This window comes from Phyllopteryx taeniolatus, chromosome 10, assembly GCF_024500385.1.
Source record: "Phyllopteryx taeniolatus isolate TA_2022b chromosome 10, UOR_Ptae_1.2, whole genome shotgun sequence".
Taxonomy (NCBI): domain Eukaryota; kingdom Metazoa; phylum Chordata; class Actinopteri; order Syngnathiformes; family Syngnathidae; genus Phyllopteryx; species Phyllopteryx taeniolatus.
The window spans coordinates 29,609,274-29,635,259 of NC_084511.1; the positions used below are offsets into that span (position 1 = coordinate 29,609,274).

Here is a 25,986-nt window from a genome sequence, read left to right on the forward strand (position 1 = left end):
AGGGGCACTTTGGGTGAAATAAAAAGTGGGGGCACGTGCTCCCCAGGTCTCCCCGGTTCCGCCACCTCTGGATATAACTGTAGTTTCATGATAGATGAGCTTTCTCCAGTGCAGGTTGCACGACTGCAATTAACTTCTTAAATGACGTCAGTCATTACCACCGACTTGTTTGACAGTAAAAAAAAACAAACAAACAAAAAAAACAATCTATAATCTATTTTTTTAAGTGTGAAGAAAATATGATTAACTTGCCCAACATGTTTGTTAGTGTAGCATCGTTTTATTTGGAAAGGAAAATGCCAGAAACATGCAGCTTGTTCCGCTCGAAGGAGGCAATATCGCGAATTGTAAACATGATATAAAGTGGAACCTCGATAAAACGGACCCCGATATAACGGACATCGGACAAAACGGACCGTCGGGACCGAACAATGTGTCCACAAATAGATTCCATTTGTCACTTCAACTGCTGTTGACAAAGTCTGTTAGTTCCAGAATTGGCCACCGTTGTTGACTGGCGCTGTGGCGCAACGCAGGCAGAGAATGGGACTGAGCTCTTTCCGGGTCACAGATGTACAATATGACTCCCCCCAAGTCCTCAATAGGTTGCCTCCCATGCCTCAGTGGCAGCCATATTGAATGTGGGGCATTGACATGGCAGCCATGATGGAATGGTGTTGTTTATTGTGAATAGAGCAGAAAGAGACCGGCATGCATACGATGTTAACGCTGCGGAGTACAGAACATGTCTTCGGAGTCTGGAACAAGCTATTTTTGGTACAGTAACAGTTTTTTTTTTTTTTTGTCAAGCCGTTCGTCTTTGGCAACGGATTTGGAACTAGGAAGCACTAATTCCTCTCAGCTCCTGAAAGCGACTCGCCTACGATGAGTACTGCACATCCACAACGTCACCATGACGGAGCACACCGGCGTGGTAAACGGCGATATCGGACGACCGCCCGCCCGTATTCGTCGGGTCTATCGAGGTTCCACTGTATGGGAATATTTTTGGGGACATTCGAAATGAAAAAGAACATCAACCCCATTGTGATGCATCCGAGTTTGGGCGTTTCTTGATGTAAGTCATGTTTGTATGCTTTACACATGCACGTTTATACTTGTACTTTATGTTTTTATTCCTCCTAATTTTGTGCTCTGAATGCATGCAAGTAAAAGTGAATTGTCTAATGTTGGCGCATTGTTCATTTTGTTCAGTCTTGGTATTTTTTTTGGGTGACATTTACTGTTGCTGTATTCCTTGTCAGTGTGTTCTGAATGCAATATCATTTTCCAATTTTGCAATATTGATTCCGGTTTTACTTTTTCCCTGACTGATGGTCAAGTCCTCTCAAATGCACTTTGCACGTGTAATCGTGTGTAAAACTCTGAGAAAGACCTGTTTTTGAAGTGTATGGATATAAATATTTTTTGAATGTTCTTGGTTCGACTTGGTTGTGACTTTCCGATCACGATCGGCGCCAAGTGTCGGTCCCTGCGGGCCGAACGAGGCCCGCAGTTGCGAACTCCTGCCTCGTGCTGCAAACGAACTCGGCGCGACTGAAAGGTTTGGGTACCTGTCCGTGGTGCTCAAAGACTCCCGACAACCCCAACTCCGGTTGAATTTAGTTTTCCTTCATGCTACAAAACCGGAATAGGTTGAATACGCATGGCCCTCACAGGAGTTTTAGTTTGAGATTGTCGCACATTTCACGTGAAACATTTAGCCTTCGTATTTTGAGAGTTCAATAGCGCGTCGCAGAACACATCAGGTGCAATATCGTCGATGAAGCCGTGGAAAATCAAATGAGTGTACATGCGTGGTTGGTGTCATATTTCAAAACCAGAAGACTCAAATGTTGGTGTGAAAGAAGAGGTTCTGCAAAAGTGCGACTTTTGCTGCCATTTGACATTTGTCTTTTGGCGATCGCACAGGACACAGAGGCATGGGTTCAATTGTTAATATTTGTAGAGTCATTTTCATGTTCTTGCATTGAGTGCTGTTACTCACAATGGACTCTTGGCGTCGCTGTTGGCTTGTAGAAGGCAAACCCACACCCAGTCCGGCTGTTCTAACGCACGGATTCTGGTTGCTTTGTCTTTCTGCGGATGATTTCAATCTGAAGACTATTTTTGTGTCGACCGCTGTGGAATTGGTGCGAGAAGCCTCTTATTTCCGTTTTTGGACAGGCGATCGAACACGTTTTGGATGATTTCTGTCAACATGGCAGTCGAGGATTTCTCGATGCGGCGTTTGCTGTTTCTTTTTGCCGCGGTTGTTCAGACGCGCCTCGTCGACGGAGATCTGAGCTATTCCCTTCCAGAGGAGATGAAAGGCTCGTCCGTTGTCGGAAATGTCGCCAAAGATCTGGGCGTCGACCCGAGGACATTGTCTGCACGAAATGCCCGGATTGACGTTGAAGGGACACGTAAGCAGTATTGTGAGATGAATCTGAGCTCCGGAGATTTGATCACAGCGGAGAGAATTGACAGAGAAAGCCTTTGTGGGAAGAAAGCATCCTGCCTTATTAAAATGGACCTGGTGTTTGAAAATCCTCTGGAGCTTCACCGCGTGAGTCTTCATATTCAAGATGTAAATGACAACGCTCCAAAATTCAAAAATAATTTGATTGAAATGGAAATAGGGGAGTCGGCAGACAAGGGCAGTCGTTTTTCCATTGAAAAGGCTCATGACGCAGACATAGGACAAAACGCTGTTCAAAATTACAACCTACAAAGAAATGACAACTTTATTCTTTCCGTTGACGACAACAAAGTTGAACTCGTTCTCGAACATAAGCTCGACCGAGAGAAGCAAAGTCAGACGAATTTGCTCCTGAGCGCTTTCGATGGCGGCTCCCCTCAGAGGTCAGGAACCGTCGTCATCCACGTCACCGTGCTGGACGCGAATGATAACGCGCCAGTGTTCGCCAAGGCCCTTTATAAAGCCCGCCTGCCTGAAAACTCTCCTCCAGGTACAACCGTGATGCATGTTAGGGCGACTGATGCTGACCAAGGCGTCAATGGAGATGTGACGTATGACTTCGGCCACGTGTCTGACGAAGGTCATTTATTTTCTATTGATCCCGCGACGGGGGAAATTAAAGTCGCTGGTCTAATTGATTTTGAAGAAAGTGCTTCATTTGAAATTAGTGTACAAGCTAAAGACGGCTTGGGACTGACCTCCTACGCTAAAGTTATCATAGATATTACTGACGTGAATGACAACGCCCCAGTTATCACGATCAAGTCGCTGACCGATGCGGTGGCGGAGAACGTGCCGCCTGGCACCGAGGTGGGCATCGTTCACGTGCAGGACAGAGACTCTGAGCAGAACGGGCAGGTCCGCTGCTCCGTCCAACAAGACGTCCCCTTCCGCTTAGTTCCTTCCATCAAGAACTATTATTCTCTGGTGACTAGCGGCCAGCTGGACCGCGAACTGGTGTCCGATTACAACATTACAATCGGCGCCAGCGACGAGGGCTCTCCTCCTCTGTCCTCCCGGAAAAGTCTTCACCTGTCCGTCGCCGACGTCAACGACAACCCGCCCGCGTTCGAGCGGGAGTCCTACAGCGCCTACGTGAGCGAAAACAACAAAGCCGGCTCGGCTTTGTGTCGGGTCGGCGCTCGAGACCCCGACCGGAGACAGAACGGCACGGTGGTTTATTCTCTGTCGGCGGGCGCGCAGGTGAACGGCGCCCCGGCGTCCTCCTACGTGTCGGTGGACGGAGACACGGGGGCCGTCCGCGCCGCTTGCTCCCTGGATTACGAAGACCTGAGGAGTTTTCGAGTCCACGTGGTGGCCAGAGACAAGGGTTCTCCTCCGCTGAGCAGCAACGTGAGCGTCAGCGTGTGGATATGGGACGTGAATGACAACTCTCCTCAGATACTGTACCCCGCCCCGGAGGGCGACTCCTTCATGACCGAGCTGGTCCCCAAAGCTGCGCACGGAGGCTCCGTGGTGTCCAAAGTGATAGCGGTGGACGCCGACTCCGGACAGAACGCCCGGCTGTCCTACCACATCGTCAAGGCCACGGATCCGGGACTTTTCACCATCGGTCTCCACAGTGGCGAGATCAGGACCCGGCGGGACATTGGCCAATCTGACAGCATGAAACAGAACCTGATGGTGGCGGTGAAAGATAACGGACAGCCCCCTCTCTCCGCCACCTGCTCCGTGTATTTACTCCTTTCCGATAACTTGGCCGAGGTGCCGGAACTGAAGGACGTTTCTTCCGACGAGCGGGAGAAGAATTCCAAAGTCACCTCGTATCTGCTGGTGGCGCTGGTGTCCGTGTCCACCTTCTTTCTGACCTTCATGGTGGCGGTCCTGGCTGGGAGCTTTTGTCGCAGGAGAAAGCCCAGACTGTTGTTGGACGGAGCGGTCGCCGTCCCCGGCGCGTATCTCCCTCCGAATTACGCCGATGTCGACGGCGCGGGAACTTTACGCGGCGCCTACGACTACGACGCCTACTTGACGACGGGCTCCAGGACCAGCGACTTCAACTTTGTGCGTTCTTACGACGACGACACGCTGCCCGCGAAGAGTCCCGGCGACTTCGATGACGAGCTTCGCGATTCTTTCGACCCTCTTGAGGTAGGAACCTTATGGCAGATTTTCATGTCTTTGCATTGGTTTATGCTCCCATTTATGTTGGAGCCACTTCCTGCTTTGCTGTAGAAGACAAATCATGACTTTGTTCTTCCGACTTTACCACACATCTTTTGTATGTCTGCACTTTGAAATTGTTGGACTGATGAGCCTCTTGGGAGAATCCAGTCAACTTTGTTAATTGAGGAAGACTTTGATGATGTTTGACCTCTGTACTATCAACATTTTTACAATTTTCCAACTTCCTTCCTTTGCTCATACATGATGGCAAATGCTTGTTGTTGTCATGGAGCTTACTTTATTCTGTAAATCTATTTTGTTGCTGTGGTTAATTGTTGTGCTGAGGGTCAATGTTAATGTTTCTATTTCTGTCAGCAGTCTGCTAAATTGAACATGAAATCACTTAGTCAGCTGGGATTAGTTTCAATCTTTGCCTAACCCTAAACAAGAAGTGTGGTTAAAGGAAAAAGTCAACTTGGTTTGTGTAGCCCTTAAACACAGAGACTCAAAGGGCTTCCCAGGCCCAAAATTGGAAATGACTGACAACATCCCTTAATATCCATCAATCCATTTTCTACCGCTTATCCGGGTCGGGTCGCGGGGGCAGTCGCTTTAGCAGGGACGCCCAGACTTCCCTCTCCCCAGCCGCTTCATCCAGCTCTTCCGGGGGGATCCCGAGGCGTTCCCGGGCCAGCCGAAGGACGTAGTCTCTCCAGCGTGTCCCGGTCCTGGGTCGTCCCCGGGGTCTCCTCCCGGTGGGACGTGCCCGGAACACCTCACCGGGGAGGCGTCCGGGAGGCATCCCAATCAGATGCCCCAGCCACCTCATCTGGCTCCTCTCAATGCGGAGGAGCAGCGGCTCTACTCTGAGATCCTCCCGGATGACCGAGCTTCTCACCCTATCTCTAAGGGAGAGCCCGGACACCCTGCGGAGGAAACTCATTTCGGCCACTTGGATCCGGGATCTTGTTCTTTCGGTCAGGCCCGGCACCAGTGGGGGGGCCCTGGTGACCCGTGTCCGGGCAAGGGAAAACGAAGTCCATTGTTTGTCGTCATCATTAGGGGTCTTTGAGCCGTGCTTTGTCTGGTCCCTCACCTCGGACCCGTTTGTCATGGGTGACCCTGCCAGGGGCATAAAGCCCCAGACAATTTAGCTCCTAGGATCACTGGGACACACAAACCCCTCCACCACGACACGGTGACGGCTCAAGGAGGGGATCCCTTAATATAAACCCCGCAACCGGGCAAGGAAAAACTCAAAACCCCGTCTGGGGAAGAAGAACCCTTGAGAAAGGCACTGCAGATTAGGGTGACCAGGCTGCAGTGGATGTCGAGTGGGCAACATTTATCACACACTATGATGCTGTACAATGTTCATGAAGATGGCACAAGAGTCAATTGAACGAGAAAAGACGCAGCAGGGTAGATGTCTTTGTTGGTTTTTCTTTAGGACCTGGCCCCTGTCGGTTCGATCAGAATTCTCCATGGCAACGACTCCGGGGGAAGGGGTCCACCTCAGATCTTGTCGCAGTTGGTCGGTGCAGCGACAGGAAACAGCGACAGCCTCAGATTCAGTGTTAAGAAGCAAAACACTACAGGACAGCCACTGTTTGATCTCAGCGAGACACGACTCCAGATTAGCGCAATCGCGTGGGCTCGTTAATTTGAATGTGATGTGCATCTGAGTATCGTCGGCATGACGGTGAAAGCTAATATTATATCTGCGTATGATATTGGCAAGCGGCAGCATATAAATACTGAACGAGAGGGCTGAGGACCGATCCCTGCGGGACTCCACAAAGGACATTATTACACTCAGACATCACGTTACCATGAATTCCAAGGTGCATCCTATCTGGGAAATAAAATCAAAACCAAGAACGTGCTGGGCCCGTAGTACTGATACACGTTTCGAGGCGATCAATGAGTGTATTGGGAACGACGGTATCAAAGGCAGCGCCGAGGTCGAGCTGTCATAGTATTGATGAGGTGCGTTGCAATCCATAGCTAGCAGAAGATCATTCGTCACTTTTTGCAAGGTTTGAGGCTCGGTGTCCTTAATCTCGTTCCTCATGAGAGTTTTAGGAAATAGTTTGAAAAATCATCATCTGAAAAGGAGGAGCTGTTGGAAGTCGGCTGCTTTTGGCTTAGAATTGCTACTGTATCACATAAGTATTTTGGGTTACTTTTGAATTGAGACAGATTCTTTTGGAAAAACAATTCATTTGAGCTGAAACGAGAGCTCGTTGAAAACAAACAAACTGATGGATGAGTGAACCGATGAACAATTTCAGCAAATGCAGCTTAACTATATCGCAAGCGGGTTCATTTGTATCTCTTTTGCTCCTGTTCAGACGACTCCAAATGCAGATTTCATTGTTTTCTACATTTTCTTCAGTGGTTTCTTCCATGACGTCTGATGGAGAACCTGGACCAATGTGTCGTTTTCTGTAAAATGACTTTGCTACAGAGAAGTGTTGTTTCGTTGACACCTCTGACCTTGGTGCTGAATATTGCCGCGGCTCATGGAATATAGTTTGACGTCGTTCCGCTTTTCTTGATTTTCCGTCATTGTAATCATTAAACACTTTCCTCCAAATGCCTATGTAACAATGAGACACACGTCTTAAAAAAAAAAACAAAAAAAACAATGTTCTCGTTGTTGTTGTTGTCCATGGAAAACAATTTTGTTGAGACCGCCTTTTTTCGAGTTCAGTACAAAGGGTTTCATTTCATTCTGTGAGGAATTGGAAAACATTGCTCATTGCAACTGTGACCTGACTTGATTTTCATTTCCACTCCGGCAAGTTAAATGCTATTGCTTGCAACAAAGAGTTCCGAGCTCAGAAACGACCGACCCTTGTCGGAAATTCATCTTTCCACCGTTCGATATCGTTGGTCATTCAATGTGCTTGGCAACGTTCAAGGTTTAACCCTATTCCGTCGTCTCATCCAAACTCTTGAAACCAACTCATGGGAGTCATCATTCAATTTGGACAATTGTGACTCAACGAGAGAGTCGGGTGTTCATTTTAGGAGGCCTTTCTCTCTGTGAGGCGTCATCCGCGCTTTTAAAAGCCCGACGTGCAGTTGTATCTCGTTCTTCGTCAGGAATTATTTGCAGTGGCACTGAAGTGTCATTAATATCAATGATGCGTGCACGAGGTCATTTGTTTCTCACTTGTGTATACAAAAAGAAGATATGAATCCAGTCCGGCATATTCCAACCGCAGTATGTCAACTGGACACTTGGTGTCACCATAGACCAGCAGAGGATTCACAATGTTATTTGTGCGTTCCCCGCCGCACATTTCGATCCGGTGTTGTTCATCGCGTTCAAAGCAGAAGACAAAGGAACAATCCCGAGTGGGAGCAAATGAGCTCGTGACTCTTCCAATTCCAGTTGAGTCATTTGCGCTTCTGTCAGAGAATGGCGCATTTGTACATTTATTTCGTGCAAACGTGGAGCTTGGGCTTTTTCTTTGTCCCGGTCGGATGCGCGCACGGAGACCTCAGCTATTCTGTTCAAGAGGAGCTGAAACGCGGATCTGTCATTGGAAATATGGCCCAGGATCTCGGACTGGATGTGGGGACATTGTCTGCTCGCAAAGCTCGCGTTGACATGGAAAGAAACAACAAGCAGTATTGCGGAATCAACGTCCGTACAGGGGATTTAACGGTTGCGGACAGAATTGACCGCGAGGAGCACTGCGGGGAAAAGCCTTCGTGCGTTCTGACATTCGACCTGCTGCTGGAGAATCCTTTGGAATTGCACCGTTGGTCTTTGCAAATTCAGGATGTGAATGACAATTCTCCCACTTTCTCCAGAGATTTCGTCAAGCTGGAAATACGCGAGTCCGCTGTCAAAGGAGCAAAATACCGCATTAATGCAGCTCATGACTTGGATATTGGAACTAATTCCGTTCAAAACTACATTTTGCAGCCAAACTCCAATTTTGTGTTTCGCATTCAGACAACCAACGATGGCAGTAAATACGGTGAGCTGATTTTAGAAAAGGAGCTGGACAGAGAAGAGCAGCGGGAAATGAAATTATTGCTGACGGCCGTGGATGGTGGTTCTCCTCAGAGATCTGGTACTGTGGTCATACATGTCGTCGTACTCGATGCCAATGACAACGCCCCAGTTTTCACTCAGGCTGTTTATACAACCTCTGTGAAAGAAGACGCAGGCCTGAAGACCGCAATTATCACCGTGAGCGCATCGGACGCAGATGAAGGAATCAACGGAGAAGTTACATACGGGTTTACTCGGCTTTCTGACAAAGCGAGAAATATGTTTTCACTCAATCAGAAAACTGGAGAAATTGTTGTGGCGGGCGAAATTGATTATGAAGATGCAACAAGCCATGAAGTTTTTCTTGAAGCTAAAGACGGTTATGGCCTCTCTTCCAAGACAAAGGTAATTATTAATATAATTGACGTGAATGACAACGCCCCAGTTATCACGATCAAGTCGCTGACCGATGCGGTGGCGGAGAACGTGCCGCCTGGCACCGAGGTGGGCATCGTTCACGTGCAGGACAGAGACTCTGAGCAGAACGGGCAGGTCCGCTGCTCCGTCCAACAAGACGTCCCCTTCCGCTTAGTTCCTTCCATCAAGAACTATTATTCTCTGGTGACTAGCGGCCAGCTGGACCGCGAACTGGTGTCCGATTACAACATTACAATCGGCGCCAGCGACGAGGGCTCTCCTCCTCTGTCCTCCCGGAAAAGTCTTCACCTGTCCGTCGCCGACGTCAACGACAACCCGCCCGCGTTCGAGCGGGAGTCCTACAGCGCCTACGTGAGCGAAAACAACAAAGCCGGCTCGGCTTTGTGTCGGGTCGGCGCTCGAGACCCCGACCGGAGACAGAACGGCACGGTGGTTTATTCTCTGTCGGCGGGCGCGCAGGTGAACGGCGCCCCGGCGTCCTCCTACGTGTCGGTGGACGGAGACACGGGGGCCGTCCGCGCCGCTTGCTCGTTGGATTACGAAGACCTGAGGAGTTTTCGAGTCCACGTGGTGGCCAGAGACAAGGGTTCTCCTCCGCTGAGCAGCAACGTGAGCGTCAGCGTGTGGATATGGGACGTGAATGACAACTCTCCTCAGATACTGTACCCCGCCCCGGAGGGCGACTCCTTCATGACCGAGCTGGTCCCCAAAGCTGCGCACGGAGGCTCCGTGGTGTCCAAAGTGATAGCGGTGGACGCCGACTCCGGACAGAACGCCCGGCTGTCCTACCATATCGTCAAGGCCACGGATCCGGGACTTTTCACCATCGGTCTCCACAGTGGCGAGATCAGGACCCGGCGGGACATTGGCCAATCTGACAGCATGAAACAGAACCTGATGGTGGCGGTGAAAGATAACGGACAGCCCCCTCTCTCCGCCACCTGCTCCGTGTATTTACTCCTTTCCGATAACTTGGCCGAGGTGCCGGAACTGAAGGACGTTTCTTCCGACGAGCGGGAGAAGAATTCCAAAGTCACCTCGTATCTGCTGGTGGCGCTGGTGTCCGTGTCCACCTTCTTTCTGACCTTCATGGTGGCGGTCCTGGCTGGGAGCTTTTGTCGCAGGAGAAAGCCCAGACTGTTGTTGGACGGAGCGGTCGCCGTCCCCGGCGCGTATCTCCCTCCGAATTACGCCGATGTCGACGGCGCGGGAACTTTACGCGGCGCCTACGACTACGACGCCTACTTGACGACGGGCTCCAGGACCAGCGACTTCAACTTTGTGCGTTCTTACGACGACGACACGCTGCCCGCGAAGAGTCCCGGCGACTTCGATGACGAGCTTCGCGATTCTTTCGACCCTCTTGAGGTAGGAACCTTGTGCCAGATTTTCATGTCTTTGCATTGGTTTATGCTCCCATTTATGTTCGAGCCACTTCCTGCTTTGATTTAGAAGAGAAATCATCGATTTGTTTTCCCCACTTGACCACACCCCTTTTGCATCGTCTTCACTTTTTTTCCGTACTGTTAAGCCTGTTGGGAGAAGTCCAGTCAACTTTACCTGAGAAGTGACTGATGACCTTTGACCTCCTTTGTGTCAACATTCTTGCAAGATTCATTAATTTGCTCGTAAATGCTGGAAATGGCTTTTTGTTGTTTTCATCAAGCTGGCTTTTCCCGTGTCAACCTTTTACGTGGTGTTGGCATTTTTCCTTTTGAAAGATTTGTGATGTTCAGCGCAGATTGTTCTCTGTCTGTCCATGATCTGCTGACTCGAACGCTCGACCGCTCCCATCAGCTGGGATTGGCCCCGTTTCTCGTGACCGTAAACGGGAAGTGGCGCATGAAAACGGATTTTGGTGAATGGATGAACAAGTGCAGAAAATGCAGCTCGACTTTCTCACAACTGGCGCCACTTTTGTCTCTTTTGCTCCTGTTCAGACGATTCCAAATGCAGATTTAGTTGTTTTCAACATTTCCTTTCGTCATTTCTTGCCTCATCCCCGATGCAGAATCGGGTCCAGCTGTTCATGCGTGCGTCATTTTCCGTACAATTCGATACACGCAGAGGAGAAGTGATGTTTGTTCTCAACGTTTTGCACCCTGGGACCCACATTTTCCGATTGTTTGTCTTCTTTTTAAGAAATGAAGCTTGCTGACCAAAGCAAGCGTAACAGTCTGTATCATGCTCTCCTATTTCGAGTAACTGTCTGCGACCCACCCGGAAAGGCTCTGCAACCCGCTTTTAGGTCCCGACCCGCCAGTTGAGAAACCCTGGCTTCGTTCTGACCTCTGACCTCGGTGCTGACCTTGGTGCAGTTCATGCGATGTATGTGGGGAGTCAATTGCCTTGATCTTGTTTTTCCTTTGTTGTCATTTATGAAAGTGTTTTCTCCAAATAACTTTGCAACATATTCACTCGCCCTTTAAAAATAACTTTGAAACATTAATCCGAAAGAATTTTTGCACGCAATATCAAATTTGTCGACACAGCCTTTTTTTTTTTTTTTTTTTTTTTTTTAGACAGAAGTGCAAAGCTTTGAGTTTCAGTCGGGGAGGGATGGAGTAAAATGTTGAATAGCGACCGTGGGCTGACTTATTTCTGTCCTTATTATTGCCCATGCAAGCAAATTAAATGTTGTTCCTTCCACCCAAAAACTTCCAGACAACGAAACAATTGACCCTTGTCGGAAATAAATCTTGTCTGTATTGTGAATGTGGATTACCCTTGAAAATAGTTTTAAAGTCATTCCACAAACGTTTAAGGGTTAATCACATTGTTGTATAATTCAAACGTTTGGAACGAGATTCATCAATGAATTGTGATTATTGTTACAAAACGCTCAAGGGAGATTTTACTTAAGAGGTCGAAAGATGTCTTTTACGTTTATTCCAAAAGACCGTAGTGGTGCCTTCTCAGTCCATTTTTTAAATGCTTGACTTGTAATTGTATCTTTTATTTGGAATTATTTAAGTGGCAGGAAAGGTAAGCGCTGCAATATGAATCCAGTCCGGCATATTCCAACCGCAGTATGTCAACTGGACACTTGGTGTCACCATAGACCAGCAGAGGATTCACAATGTTATTTGTGCGTTCCCCGCCGCACATTTCGATCCGGTGTTGTTCATCGCGTTCAAAGCAGAAGACAAAGGAACAATCCCGAGTGGGAGCAAATGAGCTCGTGACTCTTCCGATTCCAGTTGAGTCATTTGCGCTTCTGTCAGAGAATGGCGCATTTGTACATTTATTTCGTGCAAACGTGGAGCTTGGGCTTTTTCTTTGTCCCGGTCGGATGCGCGCACGGAGACCTCAGCTATTCTGTTCAAGAGGAGCTGAAACGCGGATCTGTCATTGGAAATATGGCCCAGGATCTCGGACTGGATGTGGGGACATTGTCTGCTCGCAAAGCTCGCGTTGACATGGAAAGAAACAACAAGCAGTATTGCGGAATCAACGTCCGTACAGGGGATTTAACGGTTGCGGACAGAATTGACCGCGAGGAGCACTGCGGGGAAAAGCCTTCGTGCGTTCTGAAATTCGACCTGCTGCTGGAGAATCCTTTGGAATTGCACCGTTGGTCTTTGCAAATTCAGGATGTGAATGACAATTCTCCCACTTTCTCCAGAGATTTCGTCAAGCTGGAAATAAGCGAGTCCGCTGACAAAGGAGCAAAATACCGCATTAATGCAGCTCATGACTTGGATATTGGAACTAATTCCGTTCAAAACTACATTTTGCAGCCAAACTCCAATTTTGTGTTTCGCATTCAGACAACCAACGATGGCAGTAAATACGGTGAGCTGATTTTAGAAAAGGAGCTGGACAGAGAAGAGCAGCGGGAAATGAAATTATTGCTGACGGCCGTGGATGGTGGTTCTCCTCAGAGATCTGGTACTGTGGTCATACATGTCGTCGTACTCGATGCCAATGACAACGCCCCAGTTTTCACTCAGGCTGTTTATACAACCTCTGTGAAAGAAGACGCAGGCCTGAAGACCGCAATTATCACCGTGAGCGCATCGGACGCAGATGAAGGAATCAACGGAGAAGTTACATACGGGTTTACTCGGCTTTCTGACAAAGCGAGAAATATGTTTTCACTCAATCAGAAAACTGGAGAAATTGTTGTGGCGGGCGAAATTGATTATGAAGATGCAACAAGCCATGAAGTTTTTCTTGAAGCCAAAGACGGTTATGGTATTACCTCTGAGGCAAAAGTCATTATTAACATCAATGACGTGAATGACAACGCCCCAGTTATCACGATCAAGTCGCTGACCGATGCGGTGGCGGAGAACGTGCCGCCTGGCACCGAGGTGGGCATCGTTCACGTGCAGGACAGAGACTCTGAGCAGAACGGGCAGGTCCGCTGCTCCGTCCAACAAGACGTCCCCTTCCGCTTAGTTCCTTCCATCAAGAACTATTATTCTCTGGTGACTAGCGGCCAGCTGGACCGCGAACTGGTGTCCGATTACAACATTACAATCGGCGCCAGCGACGAGGGCTCTCCTCCTCTGTCCTCCCGGAAAAGTCTTCACCTGTCCGTCGCCGACGTCAACGACAACCCGCCCGCGTTCGAGCGGGAGTCCTACAGCGCCTACGTGAGCGAAAACAACAAAGCCGGCTCGGCTTTGTGTCGGGTCGGCGCTCGAGACCCCGACCGGAGACAGAACGGCACGGTGGTTTATTCTCTGTCGGCGGGCGCGCAGGTGAACGGCGCCCCGGCGTCCTCCTACGTGTCGGTGGACGGAGACACGGGGGCCGTCCGCGCCGCTTGCTCGTTGGATTACGAAGACCTGAGGAGTTTTCGAGTCCACGTGGTGGCCAGAGACAAGGGTTCTCCTCCGCTGAGCAGCAACGTGAGCGTCAGCGTGTGGATATGGGACGTGAATGACAACTCTCCTCAGATACTGTACCCCGCCCCGGAGGGCGACTCCTTCATGACCGAGCTGGTCCCCAAAGCTGCGGACGGAGGCTCCGTGGTGTCCAAAGTGATAGCGGTGGACGCCGACTCCGGACAGAACGCCCGGCTGTCCTACCATATCGTCAAGGCCACGGATCCGGGACTTTTCACCATCGGTCTCCACAGTGGAGAGATCAGGACCCGGCGGGACATTGGCCAATCTGACAGCATGAAACAGAACCTGATGGTGGCGGTGAAAGATAACGGACAGCCCCCTCTCTCCGCCACCTGCTCCGTGTATTTACTCCTTTCCGATAACTTGGCCGAGGTGCCGGAACTGAAGGACGTTTCCTACGACGAGCGGGAGAAGAATTCCAAAGTCACCTCGTATCTGCTGGTGGCGCTGGTGTCCGTGTCCACCTTCTTTCTGACCTTCATGGTGGCGGTCCTGGCTGGGAGCTTTTGTCGCAGGAGAAAGCCCAGACTGTTGTTGGACGGAGCGGTCGCCGTCCCCGGCGCGTATCTCCCTCCGAATTACGCCGATGTCGACGGCGCGGGAACCTTACGCGGCGCCTACGACTACGACGCCTACTTGACGACGGGCTCCAGGACCAGCGACTTCAACTTTGTGCGTTCTTACGACGACGACACGCTGCCCGCGAAGAGTCCCGGCGACTTCGATGACGAGCTTCGCGATTCTTTCGACCCTCTTGAGGTAGGCACGAAGATTAATACCTTTTATTGGTTTTGTTGTCACAATTCCATTTGCCCTAGCCTGTACGTTCCAATCATTTCCAAGCACAAGTGTCCTTTCCCGCATCTTCAACCTTTCTAATCATGACATGTTTGTGTGCATTTTGATTCGTATATGCTAAACCGTTCAAATGATGTCCAGTTCCTTTTGGAAGGCTTTTCAACTGAAAACACTCACTTGATCAGTGTCTGAAAAGCTAAGTCTTGTGATACCCGCTTTTCCCAGTGTAGTGGTGCGCACGACTGACTTCTTGTTTCTCACTCACTGTGACAGTATTTGCTAAAAGTTATTTCGCTGGCTGAATGTGCCCTGATTGACTCGTCAGTGACTCCTCCATGATGGAGTCACTTTGATTTGGCCAAAATCAGCCGGGATTGCTTCCAGCTCCCTGTAAACTGAACGGGATGAGCGGTTGAAAAGGACCGTGCGGTTTTACCTGTAGTTTCATTTGGTCTTGAGACAGATGCCGGTATTATTCAGCCGTGCAACGCTTAGGACCTTTTACTTTTTGGTCACTTTGGAGTGTGGGTCCGTCTCACAATAGACCAACAATTCAACACTGTTTGCGTTTAACTTGAAACTTGCAAGTTGTCAACAATTTAAGATGTGAGCAAGTGGAGAATGTGGTCCACAGTTTCAGTATATTGTAATCTCCCTTCTGTCATTTATTAAATAGGGTAAATGTTAACATTGGAAATGATTTCCTGTCCTTGTCGTCAGTATAATTCCTGCTTTTGCAATTTTTGTTTTTTCATTTCCTCCATAGTTGCTTTCTTCACATACATCACAACGTATTTATATATGTGGCTCTTTAGTGGTCTGTGTTTCAAGAAAAATAATGATACAATACTTCTAGGTGCGTAATGCATGATGTGAGCAGTTCAAATTCCAAGTATTGGCCTTACAACACAAATAATGCCTCTCGGTTTAACTTTAGGTGAGGCTCCTTTTTTTGAATGGACAGAAGTATTCTGGCATCTGTTCATGACATCCCTCGGAAGTGGAAAGGGAAGTTCATGTGAGCTCGTCTGCCCATGTGTAGCTACAGCTTTTGGGAGGTCAGAGGTCACTGATGAGGGGCCTAAACGTGTTCGAGTTCACCCCAAACGTCTTCGACGGGTTGAGGTGACCTGATCCGAGCTGCCCCTTTATGGATTTTGCTTTGCGCGATGGGGCGGAGTCACAGTCGATGGAAAAGGCCTCCCCTAAACTGCTGCGCTCATCGAAATTGAATGTCTCGTTCAGGTGAAAAATTAAGACACAGAATGAATATGCAGTTCATCCAATCGGGACTTCAGTGAGGCCCGACCGAGTATTAGTCAGCCGGCCTCGCGTTTCTTCTTCCGGTTTGGTGGCGATCTTGTTTCCAAATAAGAATCTCGAGACACTAGACCTGTCTTTGAGGATTGAATACAACGAAACCAAGAATACAAATGTATCAGTTTAATGGATTGCAAGGCTATGGTCGGACGGAAGCATAAAGTGCACCGGACTCTCTTCCTTCTCTCGTGGGATCCGGAAGCCGAGTGGTTCCTCTTTTCAGATCACAGTCAGTTTCCTCAGCGGCTCCTCATCAAAACATCTCTCAACTGTTCTCAGCCTGAATGTTATCGGTATGTCTGTGGTGCGTGTGTGTGTGTGTGTTCATACCATTGTGGTCAGTTTTTACAAACAAAAGCTAGTGTGTGTGTCCTAGTGTCCTGTAAGCAGCAACATAGAAATATATCGTACAATCCCAAACTCTGATTAAATGAGTCATAAAAGAGGAGTCTGTCAATTGTGGTTCGGCTCAACCTTTCTTGTTTTGTTCAATGTTTTTGAAAGATATACTTCACAAAGACGTCGGTCTGTTTCTAAATCCTTTGTACGAAAGAGAAAAAACGAACGGATACAGTAAGCGTCTCCGTTAATGAGAGGAAATGTAAAGCCAATGAGGTTTGGTGTTGTGCTCAGTTTTTATCAAACACATTTTTCATTTACGACAAAAGCTTCTTTTTATCTCGTCCTGTTCAGCTGTTAGGTCAAGCAGAATGGAAAATCTGTGTCCCTTTTATGCCGGAACAGTTTTACTGTGTCCCGGTGGAGTTTTTAAGGTTCTGCTGTGGTATTATAATTGAGTTTTATTGAGAATCAGATTTGATCAGTTGAACAGAACAAAGTTTCTAGAAGGGAGAAAGAAACAAAGACAAAGCACTCATTGTAAATAGGATGAGAAAAGTCAATCATTACATTATCTCCAACAATAAAACGTTAAATATGAGTGTTGCATGGGGCTGTAGTGCTACACCCTGTGAGGGAAGGACAGGACAGGACAGGACAAGCTAGAACAGGACAAGATAGAACAGGACAAAGACAGGAGAAGAAGCACGCAGGACCAGGGTGGTGAAACCCGGCTGTACAACTGCAGTGTGGTGGCGTTCATTATGTAAATTCTAAAAGTCTACAGGACGAGAGTATAAGTGTGGGGATACACAAGCGATTTGCATATTCATGAGTTATTTGTTGCAGTAAGTGCGTGAGCCCACAGCCAGTGAGAAATGTGAAAAAAGGCTGGATCATCTTTATTTGGAGCGTATACGTTGACAATTGGAGAAAGCTTGTAAAATATTGTAGCCGGCAAAATGTTATATCGGCCTTCTGGATCTGCGACTGGACTATTTATTGTAAAAAGTAGTCTTTCATGGACTCGTATTGAGACTCCTCTTTGTCTACAGTTCTAAAAGGCCGAGATAACCCGAGTGAAATTCGAGTCAATGAGGCGTTTTTCTTCTGACTTCGTAAGGTGCGTTTCTTGTAATAGGAGGAGGTCTCGTTTAAGTTTAGTGGTATAATCCATAATCTTAATTCTCTTTGCCTGTGATCGAATGCCGTTGACGTTCCAAGACACCAATGTGAAGTGTGACATATAATGGGTGTGTGTATCATCATTTTCAATAGATTTGGTACTATGCATTCTTTGTTGTTGTTGTTGTTGTTGTTGTTTTTTTTGGACAGTTTTCAGGAGATTTTTTTGGTATTGTTGTTGCCGAATGTTATTTCGAGAGGCTGATAGAGATGCTATATTTGAGTACTGCAAAGCCAGGGTACATAGAAGGGTAGCCAACAAACACTGAACATAGGAAACGAATCAATAATAAAGTGTGTGGCGGTGGTTTGTGAAACGAAATACATTTTTGACAATTCATGACGGCAACGGATCAAAAGTAGTACTTGTCGAGAAGAGCCAAGGCGTGACGTCGGCATCACGAAACAGTTGGCCGTCGACACATAGCTCGTCGACAGCGAGCCACGCTCGTTTGCCTCGGTCGCGGAGGTCCTTCATCAACGGGTACAAAACTCTCCGCCTCTCATTCGTCTCCTTGCGGAACTGGTCGTTCGTTCCAAACGAAGTCCCTCGACGCTCCCGACCTTTTGGATTTGCTGGAAGTGTTCAAACTTTGCAACGACGGGACGTGGTCGGTTTCCTGGACGAGGGCCTCCCAATCGGACGACACGGTGAAAAGTAATCTTGTCGACTGTATCTTGAGCGCGGACATCATAAAACCTTGAATCTGCACCTCGCGGTCTTGCGGAGCATTGTATGGAACGCCTGGGAGAATGAAGTTGTCACGCATGCTTCTTGATTGCATGTCCAACGTAGTTTCTTTCATGAGTTTATATTCCAGTCTAAGAGTTTGTAGTTCTGCTGACGTTGACATCATGTTTGACGGAAGCGCAGTTTTATCTCATCTTAGCTCGTTCACTTGTTGTTGCGTGAATTCCAAGCTCTTTCTGAGTTGGGCGATCTCCTGGCGAAGCAAATCAAGTGCAATTGACAATTTCTTGTCTCCCAGCAAATTTCGTAATGTCATCGAAGTTCCTTGAATATTATTTTGGAGCTTGCAGCACAGTGATCTGGTAGTTTTGCACATTTGGCCCACAATCAGGAGATGTGGCTTTCCATCTCCATTGAAATGTGGGTGGAGTTTTCATCTTCTCCCCGCACTTTGTGGGACTTTTCTCCAGGTTCTCCGGGTTCCTCCAAGTCTCCATCGCCCATGAAATAGCCGACTGTTAAATTTCCCTCGGGTCCCTTCAAAGGTTGGTTGGTTCATAAAGTACCATGCACTCCGTTTTATTTGAGACCACAATAGATTTTTTAACATTAACGTTTTTTTGTTTTTTTAAAATACATTTTGTCTCTTTCAGGAGCGCCTTTCGAATCTCTGTCCATGGTCCTGAATGCGTTTCCCGTTTCCCTGCTGACTGTTGAGCATTTTCTCATCACTTATCTCTTGTTAGAAAGCATTCATTTACATTTCTCTGGGAATCGTTTTCCATCGTTTACATTTGTTGTATATACTTTCATATTTTATTTTAGTATCTCAAAAAGTACGTTCACAGAACAGTCCAATTTGATCAATGAATGCTCATGCAAAAGGCAAGTCCCAAAGGTGTGTGGTCAGGTTGGTTCTTTTTTGGTGTTATGTCAAGAAAAGTACTCTAGGTGTCAGTATGCACTCACAAACCAAATGTATTGGCACTCCCTCTCACTTCCGTGGACGCACAAAGCCGATTTTTATTGTGCCGCTCTGCTCGAGACGTGTGACACGACTGCGGTCGAAAAAGCGGCGGAAGTCCGTGGACATCATATTCATATTCTTGTTTATCTTGAAAAACTGAGATTTGTATTTTACGGCGCAATGGAGGACAAAAGCTTTGCGTCTTTCCGCCGCGGCCTCGTTTTTCTTTTCCTTTTCCTCCACCCCGCCAACGGAGACGTCAGCTACTCCATCCCAGAGGAGATGAAACGTGGATCTGCAATCGGGAATATCGCCAAGGATTTGGGACTAAATTTGGGCCAGTTATCTGCTCGTAAAGCGCGCATCGATGGGGAAGACGACAACGTCCAACACTGCGGCATCAACCTCAACACTGGCGACTTGGTTGTTCAGGAAAGGATCGACAGGGAAGATCTTTGTGGCAAAAAGGCATCGTGTGTTTTAAAGCAGGAACTTGTACTGGAAAACCCAATGGAACTGCACCGTGTTAATATCCGTGTATTAGATGTCAATGATAATTCTCCACAGTTTAATGAAGATACGCTGAAATTTGAAATCCGAGAATCAGCGGTTAAGGGTGCTCGTTTTCTTCTGAGAGAAGCACACGATGCAGACATTGGAGAAAATACTGTTCAAAGCTACAGATTGCAGCAGAATGATCATTTTAAATTAATTGTCAATACTAAAGCAGGTGGACGAAAGTACTGCGAATTGGTCTTAGACAAGGAATTGGATAGAGAAGACAAAACAGACATGATGCTCTTGCTGACCGCCAATGATGGCGGCTCCCCTCAGAGATCAGGAACAGTCGTCATCCACGTCACCGTTTTGGACGCGAATGATAACGCGCCCGTATTTAGTCAAGCGGTCTATGAATCAAGTCTGGCAGAAAATTCTCCTGTTGATACTTTGGTGATCACAGTGAGCGCGAGTGATGCAGACGAAGGATTAAATAGCGAAATCGCTTTCGCATTTGACCATGTTTCTGATGACAATAGCAATATTTTTACTTTACACCCCAAAACTGGAGAAGTGAGAGTAGCTGGTGTTGTTGATTATGAGAAAGTATCATCTTACGAAATGCAAATAAGTGCGGTAGATGGTCCAGGATTAATTTCTTATTGTTCTTTAATTATAAATCTTATTGACGTGAATGACAACGCCCCAGTTATCACGATCAAGTCGCTGACCGATGCGGTGGCGGAGAACGTGCCGCCTGGCACCGAGGTGGGCATCGTTCACGTGCAGGACAGAGACTCTGAGCAGAACGGGCAGGTCCGCTGCTCCGTCCAACAAGACGTCCCCTTCCGCTTAGTTCCTTCCATCAAGAACTATTATTCTCTGGTGACTAGCGGCCAGCTGGACCGCGAACTGGTGTCCGATTACAACATTACAATCGGCGCCAGCGACGAGGGCTCTCCTCCTCTGTCCTCCCGGAAAAGTCTTCACCTGTCCGTCGCCGACGTCAACGACAACCCGCCCGCGTTCGAGCGGGAGTCCTACAGCGCCTACGTGAGCGAAAACAACAAAGCCGGCTCGGCTTTGTGTCGGGTCGGCGCTCGAGACCCCGACCGGAGACAGAACGGCACGGTGGTTTATTCTCTGTCGGCGGGCGCGCAGGTGAACGGCGCCCCGGCGTCCTCCTACGTGTCGGTGGACGGAGACACGGGGGCCGTCCGCGCCGCTTGCTCGTTGGATTACGAAGACCTGAGGAGTTTTCGAGTCCACGTGGTGGCCAGAGACAAGGGTTCTCCTCCGCTGAGCAGCAACGTGAGCGTCAGCGTGTGGATATGGGACGTGAATGACAACTCTCCTCAGATACTGTACCCCGCCCCGGAGGGCGACTCCTTCATGACCGAGCTGGTCCCCAAAGCTGCGCACGGAGGCTCCGTGGTGTCCAAAGTGATAGCGGTGGACGCCGACTCCGGACAGAACGCCCGGCTGTCCTATCACATCGTCAAGGCCACGGATCCGGGACTTTTCACCATCGGTCTCCAGAGTGGAGAGATCAGGACCCGGCGGGACATTGGCCAATCTGACAGCATGAAACAGAACCTGATGGTGGCGGTGAAAGATAACGGACAGCCCCCTCTCTCCGCCACCTGCTCCGTGTATTTACTCCTTTCCGATAACTTGGCCGAGGTGCCGGAACTGAAGGACGTTTCTTCCGACGAGCGGGAGAAGAATTCCAAAGTCACCTCGTATCTGCTGGTGGCGCTGGTGTCCGTGTCCACCTTCTTTCTGACCTTCATGGTGGCGGTCCTGGCTGGGAGCTTTTGTCGCAGGAGAAAGCCCAGACTGTTGTTGGACGGAGCGGTCGCCGTCCCCGGTGCGTATCTCCCTCCGAATTACGCCGATGTCGACGGCGCGGGAACTTTACGCGGCGCCTACGACTACGACGCCTACTTGACGACGGGCTCCAGGACCAGCGACTTCAACTTTGTGCGTTCTTACGACGACGACACGCTGCCCGCTGACCGCGCGCTCGCGAAGGGTCCCGGCGACTTCGATGACGAGCTTCGCGATTCTTTCGACCCGCTTGAGGTAGATCAATTTTCCTTTGTGGCTTGTTTTTTTGTTGTTGTTTTTTTTGCCTTTTAATGATAAACATTTGATACTTTAGTCAGTATATCAAATATTTTGTCATTCCACTTAGTGGATTTGTTTTTGTTTATAGTAGGTTACTTAGACTTTGGGATGACATTTATGTCCAATGTAGGTATATATGAAGTTTTTATTTCAAAGTTGTTCTTCTCAGCACATTGGCAGACAGGTGGCATGTCACGGTAACAGTCTTAATGATCGTTCTTGCGGCTGCCTTGACTTCAACTTTTCGGCTGGCCTGATCTCAATGAAAAAAACATCAAGAGTAAATAGCGAGGGAAATCACAACTGTAGAGCTCTTTGCAGTTTGTGACCATGCACGACTGACCCAACGGTCAAGCAGAACAACGGAGACGTACCGACCTTGGCAGTTAACTATATTGACGACGGGGATTTTCCAACAAAAAGTCTGTGCTTACAGCCTAATGTTTTGCATTAACTATATTTGCGTCCATTAAGTTGCAATTCATGACTGCACTTTGTAATAGCACATTTTCTTCAGTTAGCCTTTGGTTAAAACAGAATTGGGGAGGGGGGGGGGGGGGGGTTAATTTTTTTGTATTATCTACCATGTATTCTTATTTGAAGAATCATTTTGAACTAAACACTGTTACATATTGATCGTTGGAAAGTAGTACAATAAAAATGAAGATTTTTCCCGAAGAATACATGAGGAATACTTGTGACTAATAATCATGATTACGACATTGATCAATAGAATCCTGATTATTATTTTGGCTATAATCGTGTGGCTCTACTTAGAATTTTTATACACCCAAATCTTTCTCATTATCATTTCATGCTGGTTAAAACATTCTAATGTATCCAACGTATGACAATACAGTATTGGGAGGTAACAAAACCAACTAATTTTCAGCTTTTTTTCTCATTGTACCTTTATTTTTTTTCTCGTTTCCAGGTAATTTGGTTGAACTAACCCCAAGGATGGGGTTAGTTCAACCAAATTCCTTGTTAGATGGTTTAGTTTCGATATGGTCGTTACGTTAGATCGGTCCGTAACTATCGAATTCGATTTTTCAAAACCCAAAATGAAGCATAACACATATACCTCAACCACAACAAAAACTGTGATGAGCAAAATACAAAATGTCAGACTTGAATTGAGAGTTTATTGTCTCCCAACACTCTGGCAGAAATGTCCCCACGTCCATCTTCGGCGGCTGTTCCTCTCACTTGCGCGATTAATATGAAGTCTCGTCTTGACGAACCAAGTCCGAGGGTTTGTTTGGCCATCTTGCGTGCTTGCGTGGGTTTGTGGCTCTCTGACGCACTCATGAACTCCTCGACAAAACTCCCAACAGAAAAAAAACAAAACAAAACAAAATCGAAATCATTTAGTTCATATAAAGCAACTCATTAAAGGGCCACACTTACTGTGCGTCATCTAATGCAGCCCTATAGGGGGCACAAGTCAGTGCAAACTGTAGGTCGGTCCCAAGCCCGGATAAATGCAGAGGGTTGCGTCAGGAAGGGCATCCGGCTTAAAACCTTGCCAAACAAATATGAGCGTTCATCCAAAGAATTCCATACCGGATCGGTCGTGGCCCGGGTTAACAACGTCCGCCACCGGCGCCGTCAACCTGCAGGGCGCTGTTGGAAATTCAGCTACTGTGGGTCGAAGTCGAAGTCAAAGAAGAAGAAGAAGAAGAGGTGGAAAGCGGGTTCTTCGGCAGAAAGAGAAGAGGAAAACACAGAGCCTAGAACTGAATGTGGGGACTTTGAATGTTGGGACTATGACAGGAAAATCTCGGGAGTTGGTTGACATGATGATTAGGAGAAAGGTTGATATATTGTGTGTCCAGGAGACCAGGTGGAAAGGCAGTAAGGCTAGAAGTTTAGGGGCAGGGTTTAAATTATTTTACCATGGTGTAGATGGGAAGAGAAATGGAGTCGGGGTTATTTTAAAAGAAGAGTTGGCTAAGAATGTCTTGGAGGTGAAAAGAGTATCAGATCGAGTGATGAGGCTGAAATTTGAAATTGAGGGTGTTATGTGTAATGTGATTAGTGGCTATGCCCCACAGGTAGGATGTGACCTAGAGGTGAAAGAGAAATTCTGGAAGGAGCTAGATGATGTAGTTCTGAGCATCCCAGACAGAGAGAGAGTCGTAATTGGTGCAGATTGTAATGGACATGTTGGTGAAGGTAATAAGGGTGATGAAGAAGTGATGGGTAAGTACGGTATCCAGGAAAGGAACTTGGAGGGACAGATGGTGGTAGACTTTGCAACAAGGATGCAAATGGCTGTAGTGAACACTTTTTTCCAGAAGAGGCACGAACATAGGGTGACCTACAAGAGCGGAGGTAGAAGCACACAGGTGGATTACATCTTGTGCAGACGATGTAATCTGAAGGAGGTTACCAACTGTAAGGTAGTGGTAGGGGAGAGTGTGGCTAGACAGCATAGGATGGTGGTGTGTAAGATGACTCTGGTGGTGGGGAGGAAAATTAGGAAGACAAAGGCAGAGAAGAGAACCATGTGGTGGAAGCTGAGACAGGACGAGTGTTGTGCAGCTTTTCGGGAAGAGGTGATACAGGCTCTCGGTGGACGGGAAGAGCTTCCAGAAGACTGGACCACTGCAGCCAAGGTGATCAGAGAAGCAGGCAGGAGAGTACTTGGTGTATCTTCTGGCAGGAAAGGAGAGAAGGAGACTTGGTGGTGGAACCTCACAGTACAGGAAATCATACAAGGAAAACGGTTAGCTAAGAAGAAGTGGGACACTGAGAGGACCGAGGAGAGGCGAAAGGAATACATTGAGATGCGACACAGGGCAAAGGTAGAGGTGGCAAAGGCAAAACAAGAGGCATATGATGACATGTATGGCAGGTTGGACACTAAAGAAGGAGAAAAGGATCTATACAGGCTGGCCAGACAGAGGGATAGAGATGGGAAGGATGTGCAGCAGGTTAGGGTGATTAAGGATAGAGATGGAAATATGTTGTCTGGTGCCAGCAGTGTGCTAGGTAGATGGAAAGAATACTTCGAGGAGTTGATGAATGAGGAAAATGATAGAGAAGGGAGAGTAGAAGAGGCAAGTGTGGTGGACCAGGAAGTGGCAATGATTAGTAAGGGGGAAGTTAGAAAGGCATTAAAGAGGATGAAAAATGGAAAGGCTGTTGGTCCTGATGACATTCCTGTGGAGGTATGGAAGCATCTAGGAGAGGTGGCTGTGGAGTTTTTGACCAGCTTGTTCAATAGAATTCTAGTGCGTGAGAAGATGCCTGAGGAATGGAGGAAAAGTGTACTGGTGCCCATTTTTAAGAACAAAGGTGATGTGCAGAGCTGCGGCAACTATAGAGGAATAAAGTTGATGAGCCACACAATGAAGTTATGGCAAAGAGTAGTGGAGGCAAGACTCAGGACAGAAGTGAGTATTTGCGAGCAACAGTATGGTTTCATGCCTAGAAAGAGTACCACAGATGCATTATCTGCCTTGAGGATGTTGATGGAAAAGTACAGAGAAGGTCAGAAGGAGCTACATTGTGTCTTTGTAGATCTAGAGAAAGCCTATGACAGAGTACCCAGAGAGGAACTGTGGTACTGCATGCGGAAGTCTGGAGTGGCAGAGAAGTATGTTAGAATAATACAGGACATGTTCGAGGGCAGCAGAACAGCGGTGAGGTGTGCTGTCGGTGTGACAGAAGAATTTAAGGTGGACGTGGGACTGCATCAGGGATCAGCCCTGAGCCCCTTCCTTTTTGCAGTGGTGATGGATAGGCTGACAGATGAGGTTAGACTGGAATCCCCGTGGACCATGATGTTTGCAGATGACATTGTGATCTGCAGTGAAAGCAGGGAGCAGCTGGAGGAACAGTTAGAAAGATGGAGGCATGCACTGGAAAGAAGAGGAATGAAGATTAGCCGAAGTAAAACAGAATATATGTGCATGAATGAGAGGGGTGGTGGGGGAAGAATGAGGCTACAGGGAGAAGAGATGGCAAGGGTAGAGGACTTTAAATACTTGGGGTCAACCGTCCAGAGCAATGGTGAGTGTGGTCAGGAAGTGAAGAAACGGGTCCAAGCAGGTTGGAACGGGTGGAGGAAGGTGTCAGGTGTGTTATGTGACAGAAGAGTCTCTGCTAGGATGAAGGGCAAAGTTTATA

General features: G+C 47.9%; 4 protein-coding genes across 8 annotated transcripts in view; all 4 read left to right on the forward strand.

Moving 5' to 3' along the window:
- The window catches only part of LOC133485289 (protocadherin gamma-C5-like), a 294,682-nt gene that overhangs the window by 2,900 nt on the left and 265,796 nt on the right, over positions 1 to 25,986 (forward strand). The window contains exon 2 of one of the 5 annotated variants that reach the window (XM_061788779.1): positions 811 to 1,308. The exons of 2 other annotated variants lie outside the window; for them this stretch is intronic. In XM_061788779.1, the coding sequence (XP_061644763.1) occupies positions 811 to 852 (42 nt within the window). In that variant the 3' untranslated portion in view covers positions 853 to 1,308. Of the gene's footprint in view, positions 1 to 810; positions 1,309 to 19,286; positions 21,805 to 25,986 lie in introns of those variants that run through there. 2 more of the 5 variants (XM_061788752.1, XM_061788753.1) reach the window with 2 other exon arrangements.
- LOC133485201 (protocadherin gamma-A10-like) lies at positions 2,077 to 7,029 on the forward strand. Its single transcript, XM_061788616.1, has 2 exons — positions 2,077 to 4,594; positions 6,964 to 7,029. The coding sequence occupies exons 1-2, from the start codon at positions 2,207 to 2,209 to the stop codon at positions 7,027 to 7,029; spliced, it is 2,454 nt and encodes an 817-aa protein (XP_061644600.1). The 5' UTR covers positions 2,077 to 2,206.
- On the forward strand, positions 7,926 to 10,514 carry LOC133485202 (protocadherin beta-15-like). The gene has a single exon (XM_061788617.1). The coding sequence runs from the start codon at positions 8,040 to 8,042 to the stop codon at positions 10,512 to 10,514; it is 2,475 nt and encodes an 824-aa protein (XP_061644601.1). The 5' UTR covers positions 7,926 to 8,039.
- Positions 12,221 to 18,775, forward strand: LOC133485306 (protocadherin gamma-A4-like). The gene is made up of 2 exons (XM_061788797.1): positions 12,221 to 14,680; positions 18,725 to 18,775. The coding sequence occupies exons 1-2, from the start codon at positions 12,290 to 12,292 to the stop codon at positions 18,758 to 18,760; spliced, it is 2,427 nt and encodes an 808-aa protein (XP_061644781.1). The 5' UTR covers positions 12,221 to 12,289; the 3' UTR covers positions 18,761 to 18,775.

Coding starts and splice junctions, on each gene's coding strand:
- LOC133485201 (XM_061788616.1), top strand. CDS start 2,207: ATGATTTCTGTCAACATGGCAGTCGAGGATTTCTCGATGCGGCGTTTG. Junction 4,595..6,963: donor ATTCTTTCGACCCTCTTGAG/GTAGGAACCTTA, acceptor GCTCCTGTTCAG/ACGACTCCAAATGCAGATTT.
- LOC133485202 (XM_061788617.1), top strand. CDS start 8,040: ATGGCGCATTTGTACATTTATTTCGTGCAAACGTGGAGCTTGGGCTTT.
- LOC133485306 (XM_061788797.1), top strand. CDS start 12,290: ATGGCGCATTTGTACATTTATTTCGTGCAAACGTGGAGCTTGGGCTTT. Junction 14,681..18,724: donor ATTCTTTCGACCCTCTTGAG/GTAGGCACGAAG, acceptor ACTTTTCTCCAG/GTTCTCCGGGTTCCTCCAAG.